The sequence below is a fragment of the Myotis davidii genome, unplaced genomic scaffold (genome assembly GCF_000327345.1).
Source record: "Myotis davidii unplaced genomic scaffold, ASM32734v1 scaffold430, whole genome shotgun sequence".
Lineage (NCBI taxonomy): Eukaryota > Metazoa > Chordata > Mammalia > Chiroptera > Vespertilionidae > Myotis > Myotis davidii.
Genome location: NW_006285247.1, coordinates 467924 through 474835, shown reverse-complemented (window position 1 = coordinate 474835; position 6912 = coordinate 467924). Strand labels below are relative to the sequence as shown.

At 42.9% G+C, this 6912-nt stretch overlaps 1 protein-coding gene across 1 annotated transcript in view; it reads left to right on the top strand.

The window, feature by feature from the left end:
• The window catches only part of TMEM135 (transmembrane protein 135), a 216879-nt gene that overhangs the window by 193136 nt on the left and 16831 nt on the right, over window positions 1-6912 (top strand). Inside the window, exon 8 of the mRNA XM_006755866.2 lies at window positions 5785-5931. Within this exon, the coding sequence (XP_006755929.1) occupies window positions 5785-5931 (147 nt within the window). The remainder of the gene's footprint in view (window positions 1-5784; window positions 5932-6912) is intronic.

The following is a 6912-nucleotide window of genomic DNA, read 5'->3' as shown; positions in this document are numbered from 1 at the left end:
GCGGGTTTGCTCTGAAGGGTGTCCTGGATCAGGGTGGGGTTCCCACTGGGGTGCCTGGCCAGCCTGGGTGAAGGGATGATGGCTGTTTGCAGCTGGTCACACATCCTTCAGGGTGGGAGTCCCCACTGGGGTGCCTGGCCAGCCTGGGTGAGGGGCTGAGGGCTGTTTTCAGGCTGGGGGTGACTAAAGCTCCCAACCGCTCCTTTTTTTCTTTTTCTTTTTTAATTCTGGGCCAGTTTTAGCTCTGAGGCTTCGCTTCACCTCTTAGGCCTCCGATGCTTAAAGTAGGTTTCTGGCCTTTGCTTACAATGTTGCGATCCTGCTGGCTGAAGCCCAGGACTAAAGCAGGTTTCTGGGGTTTTGTTTAGCTTCTATATTTGTTACATAGTTTCTTAAACTGCAGGCTCAGAGGCCTGCAGTGGCAGGCGGGGAACGTTGGAGTCCTCCGTCACTGAGGCAAGCAAGCCTCATGTTAGTTTCAAGCTGCCTGGCTGCCGGCCGCCATCTTGGCTGTCAGTTAATTTGCATATCCCGCTGATTAGCCAATGGGAAGGGTAGCGGTTGTACACCAATTATCATGTTTCTCTTTTATTAGATAGGACTAGAGGCCCGGTGCACAAAAATTTGTGCACTCGGGGAGAGGGGGCGGTCCCTCAGCATGGCCTGTGCCCTCTCGCAGTCTGGGACGCCTCAGGAGATAACACCCTGCTAGCTTAGGCCTGCTCCCGGGTAGCAGAGGGCAGGCCCAATCCCTAGGTGCAGCCCCTGGTTGGGCTCAGAGCAGGGCCGATTGGGGAGTTGGGGGGCCACCCCCTGTCATGCACAGAGCAGGACAGATTGGGAGGTTGCGATGCCACCCTCAGTCACGCTCAGGGTAGGGCCGATTGGGGGGTTGGGGCACCGCCCCCATCACTCAAGGCAGGGTCGATGGAGAGGTTGCGGTGCCACACCCCGTCACCCACAGAGCAGGGCCCATCAGGGGAGTTGGGGCTCCATACGCTGTCACACACAGAGCAGGGCCAATCAGGGGGTTGAGGCGCCACAGCCTGTCACACACAGAGCCGCAGGGCGATCAGGGGGTTGGGGAGCTCCCCACTGTCACGCACTGAGCAGCGCCCATCAGGGGGTTGAGGAGTTCCCCCCTGTCACTCACAGAGTAGGGCCAATAGGGGAGTTAGGGCACCTCCCCCTTTCACACACAGAGCCGGGCGGATCAGGGGGTTGGGGCGCCGCACCCTGTCACACACAGAGCCGCAGGGTGATCAGGGGGGTTGGGCGCTGCCCCCTGTCACGCTGATCCCGGTGCTGGGAGGCCTCTTGGCTCCGCTGATCCCAGTGCTGGGAGGCATATTACCCTTTTACTATGTAGGATAGAAGCCTGGTGCATGGGTGGGGGCCGGCGGGTTTGCCCTGAAGGGTGTCCTGGATCAGGGGGGGGGGCCCCACTGGGGTGCCTGCCCCGTCTGGGGGGGGGGCTGAGGGCTGTTTTCAGGCCGACTTAAGCTCCCAACTGCTCCTTTTTTTCTTTTTCTTTTTTTTTTCTTCTGGGCCAGGTTTAGCTCTGGCTCCACCTCAGGCCTCTGCTGCTGAAAGGAGGTATCTGATTTGTTTCGGTTCTATAATCGAAACAATGTATAACTACAGCTCTGAGATCCCGGGCTCACTGGAAGCAGGTTTCTGGGGTTTTGTTTAGCTTCTATATTTGTTACATAGTTTCTTAAACTGCAAGCTCAGAGGCCGGTAAGGCAGACGGGGAACGTTGGAGTCCTCCGTCACTGAAGCAAGCAAGTCTCATGTTAGTTTCAAGCTGCCTGGCTGCCGGCCGCCATCTTGGCTGGCAGTTAATTTGCATATCGCCCTGATTAGCCAATGGGAAGGGTAGCGGTCGTACGCCAATTACCATGTTTCTCTTTTATTACATAGGATTATTGACTATATTCCTATTTTATACTTCACCTCCTGGTTACTGTTTGTATAACTGGCAACTTGTACATGTTAATCCCTTCACCCGATCCCAGCATCGGACATCCCTCTCACAATCCGGGACCACTGGCTCCTAACCGCTCGCCCACCTCCCTGCCTGCCTTATTGCCCCTAACCACCTCTGACTGCTGGCCTGATCACCCCCTAAATACTCTTCCCTGCCAGCCTGATCATCCCCAACTTCCCTCCCCTGCCAACCTGATCACCCCCTAACTGCTTGCTCCCCTGCGCTGGCTTGATCTCGCCCCTAACTGCCTCAGCCTTGGCCCCCGCCACTGTGGCTTTGTCCAGAAGGAGGGCAGGATGACCGGAAGATGTCCGGTCGACCCAGTCTAATTAGCATATTACTATTTTATTAGTATAGATTGGCTATCTATATGTCCTCTTTGGAGAAATGTCTATTCAGATCCTCTGCCCATTTTTAAAACAGATTGTTTTCTTTTTGGTGTTAAGTTGTATGAGTTCCACATATAGTTTGATTATTAACCCATTGTTGGATGTATCATTGGCGAATGTCTTCTCCCATTCAGTAGGTTATTATTTCATTTTGTTGGTGGTTTCCTTCCCTGTACAAAAACTCTTTAGTATGATATAGATCCATTTGCTTATTTATTTTTCTTTTGTTTCCCTTGCCTGAGGAGATATATCCAAAAACAATTACTAAGAATGATGTCAAAGAGTTTACTGCCTATGTGTTCTTCTAGGAGTTTGGGTCTTCAGTTTAAATATTTAATCTTTGTGGAGATTATTCTTGTATATGGTATAAGAAAGTTATCCAGTTTCATTTTTTTGCATGTTTCTGTCCAGTTTTCTCAACACCATTTATTGAAGATACTATCTTTATCCCATTGTATATTCTTGCCTTCTTTGTCATAGACTAATTCTATATAAACATGAGTTTATTTTGTGTTCTTTATTCTGTTCCATTGATCTCTGTGTCTCTGTTTATGCCAATCATGCTGTTTTGATTACTGTAGCCTTGTAATATAGTTTGATATCAGGTTACCTACCTTCAAATGTGTTCTTTCTCAAGATTGCTTTACATATTAGCCATGCTATGACCTTTGATTGAAGCAGTTAGTCCACTTACATTTAAAGTAATTATTGATAGGTATTACTTTATGACTATTTTTGTATTTCTTCTCTGTTTCTTATTTATTTTGCTCTCTTTTCTTGTATGCTGTTACCTTTGTGTAGTGTCATATTTGGATTCCTTTTTATTTCTTGTAGGTTTTTGGTTTGTGGTTACCATGTGCTTCATATATACCAAGCTATGTTTATAGCTGTCTACTTTAAGTACCTAAGTTCAAACACATTCTAAAATAACTACAATTTTTACTCATCCCCTCCATGTTTATGTTTTTTGTCATTGTTTTTACTTTTTGTATATGTATTTGTGTTTATTCCTTAATTTATTGTTGTAATTACTCATCATCTTTCTCCTTTTGCCTTTTAACCTTTGTACTAGCTTTGTAGTTGGTTGATCCCCTGCTTTTACTGTTTACCTTTGTGAGAATTTTTTTTCTTATTCATAGTTTTGATCTTTTCTACTTAAAGGAGTACCTTTAACATTTTCTTTACTATTGGGTTAGTGGTGATGAATTCCCTTAGCTTTTTCTTGTCTGGGAAGCTCTTTATCTCTCCTTCTAGTCTAAATGATAGACTTGCTAAGTATAATAATCTTGGATGTAGGTGTTTGCTTTTCATCACTTTGTATATTTGTGCCAGTGTCTTCTGGCCTTCAGAGTTTCTGTTGAGAAATCAGTTCACAGTCCTATGGGAGCTGCCTTATACATAATTAACTGCTTTTCTGTCACTACTTTTATGATTCTCTACTTATCTTTCACCTTCAGTATTTTATGATGTGTCTTAGTGTGGGACTCTTCAGGTTCACCAAGTTTGTGACTCTCTGTGCTTTCTGGACTTGTATGTCTATTTCCATCACCAGGTTAGGGAAGTTTTCAGTCATTATTGCTTCAAAAAAAGTTTTCATCCTTTGCTGTTTTCTCCTTCTGATATCCCTATGATGCAAATGTTGGTATGCTTGATGTTGTACCAAGGGTCCCTTAAACTATTCTATTTTTTTTTCTTTGCTGTTCTGATAGGGTGTTTTCTGCTACCTTGTCTTCCAGATTGCTCATTTGATAAACTACTTCATCTAATCTGCTCTTGATTCCCTCTAATATATTCTTCATTTCAAACTGATTTTTTTTAATGTTTCCTGTCTCTTTGTTGACATTCCCAATGAGTTCATCTACTATTTCCCTAAGTTCCTTGAGCATCCTTATAACCAATGTTTTGCATCTGGTAGATTGCTTGTCTCCATTTTGTTCAGTTCTATTTCTGAAGTTTTTCTCCTGTTCTGTTCTTTCATTTGGGACATGTTTTTTTTTCTCTACATTTTGGCCGACTCCCCATGTTTGTTTCTGTGTATTAGGTAGATTTGCTATGTCTCCAACTCTTGGCAGAGTGGCCTTATGTAGTAGGTATTCTGTGAGACTCAGCGTGTAGTGTCCCTGTTCATCTCAGGCAGGTGGTTCAGGTGGTCTCAGGTGTTGTGTGTGCCCTTCTGTTGTAGGTGAGCCTTGATTGCTATTGGGACATCAGTGCATGGGATTGTTTCTCAGGCTGACTGGCTGTAACTACGGCAGACCATCCCACAGTGCAGCAGTTGCTTTAGTGGGGCTCTGGTGCCAGCCAAGTCTGCCTTTTGGGTGTGTTGTTTGTGGACCTGGTTGGGTGCTGCTGTGGTGTAAGTTGAAGCAGGCCCCTGGGTTTGTTGATCCTGGAGGCTCTTAAGGGGAGGCTGTGGTATAGGCCAAGGTCAGCTACTCCTGGCTTGGGCTGACTAGTGGGAGCTACAAAGTGATCTGTGGTTTGTTGCTGCTTTTGCTAAACTTGCAGATGTTTGGGAGAGGTTATGCTGTGAACCAAGACTGGTTGCCATTCTGGGCCTGGGACCCTTTAGTGGGCCCCAGAATGTAAGTTGAGGCCAGCTACCTTGTGCTGGGTTTTTGGCCACTTACTTGAGTTATATTCAGGCCAGGACTGGACACAGCTTACGTCAGGCTTGAGGCCACCTGATGGAAATCGCAATGTATATTGAGACCAGTTACCCCTTATACTGGGCTTGGGGCTTCTTCGTAAGAGGTGCAGGGCACACCAAGCCAAGCTGCTGCTTGTTTGGGGTTTGTGGATCTTTGAGATATCTTAGGAAAGTCCGCAGCAGAGCTGAAGAGGCTGCTCATGTAGAAAAGTCTCTGGAAGCAACTTGGGTCAGGTGTGTGTATATACTGTAGATGGCCTTATACGACACTGCAAGTACTTAAAGTGACATTAGATATAAACTTACACTAAAAAATGAGAAACACATTAAATTGTAACTAATAAGTTTTAGAGATAAAATGAATTTTTGTCATTAACTAGTTGATCCAAGTTAATAGTTCATCTGCTTCTTTGTTTGAAAAAACTTTGTGTGTAATAGCTTAAAAAAGTGGTGACTTAATTTATAAGGGTGCTTTATAAAAGCACTGTTATATTTTACTTGGTTAATTTAATTTTTAAAAAACCTGCATTGTCAAACATGTGACTCTTGACATTTTTTGAGTATTCAGATTTCAAAAGCCAATTTTTAACTTTTAATACATTGTTTAGATTTGACATATATTGTGAAAAATATTTCAAGTGATAAGGTCTTTTCCACATTTTATTTATACATAAACAAAATCAGCATCTTTTCTCATTGATATTAACAAAAAAAAAAACGGTGGAAAATGCCTCACATTGTGCTTTTTTCTTTAGGTTCATTGTGGGGAAGGAAGAAATTCCCACACATTCTTATTCCCCAGAGACAGCATACGCAAAAGTGGAACAAAAGACAGAAAAACAGGAGAAAAAATCTAGAGGAATGAATATAATTGCTCTAGTCAGGAAGCTTGTGGATTCAATGTGAGTTCTTTATCTTGATATTTTAGCACACTTTGTCTTTTTTTATATAATAGTTGTACTATGCGAAGGTATTTTTGTGTTTGTTTTTCAGGTGATGGTAATTTTTTGTGCAGAATTTTATAAAAGGCACATGATGGCAAGTGAATGTTATTAATATTTCTGGCACGACTATAGATAACCATATGCCTTTAAAACAGGTTACATGAAATTGAAATACTTATCTATTGCAAACAAGACAGAATTGCAGGAGTCTAGAGTAGGGAACTTTAGGAATAATTAACATGTGCGAATCAAATGTGCCAAGTGTGTAAAGGAGAAAGAAAAGTTCTGAGAGAGATTCAAGAAGATGCAGGAATAATAAGGAGCAAGCCTTAAGTAAAGGATATTTTGCAAGAGTGGAAGTGTTTAGGGCTTTGGAAAGAAAATAAATCTTTAATTGTATTTTTTACAAAGAAGTCTGTATTTCATACAAATAAGCCTTGATTTGTATTTCAAGTGTAAATATTTAAGAAAATAAATTTAATGGTTTAAAATTAAATCAGCTGATTAAAATAATATTGGTAGTGATGTTTTAGAGAATATGACATGAGTGGGCAATATAGAAAGTCAGGGGTTCAGTTAAGGGAATCTGAGGCCCTTTAAGGAATTGGAAGACCTACATTTGGCTCTCATTTTGCCCCTGCTGGCTGTATCCCAAAGTCCTCCTGGGTTAACCAAGGTTTATAATCTCTATTGAGGAGTGTTGTGTGCATTAAATGAAATAACATATGACTTGCCTCACATTCATGAGCACAAAGTAGGTGCTCAAAATGTTTACTGAATTTAAAGACTTTCTCTTCATTTTGGCATACACCACATACAGAAGCTAAGAGAACAAAAAGGAAGAGTAGAAGGCAGGAATAATTATGGTAGTGATCTTATTAAGATCAAGAATTTGCTTAATAGCAAGTTCAAAATAGTTATGGGTTACCTTGTGGAGAG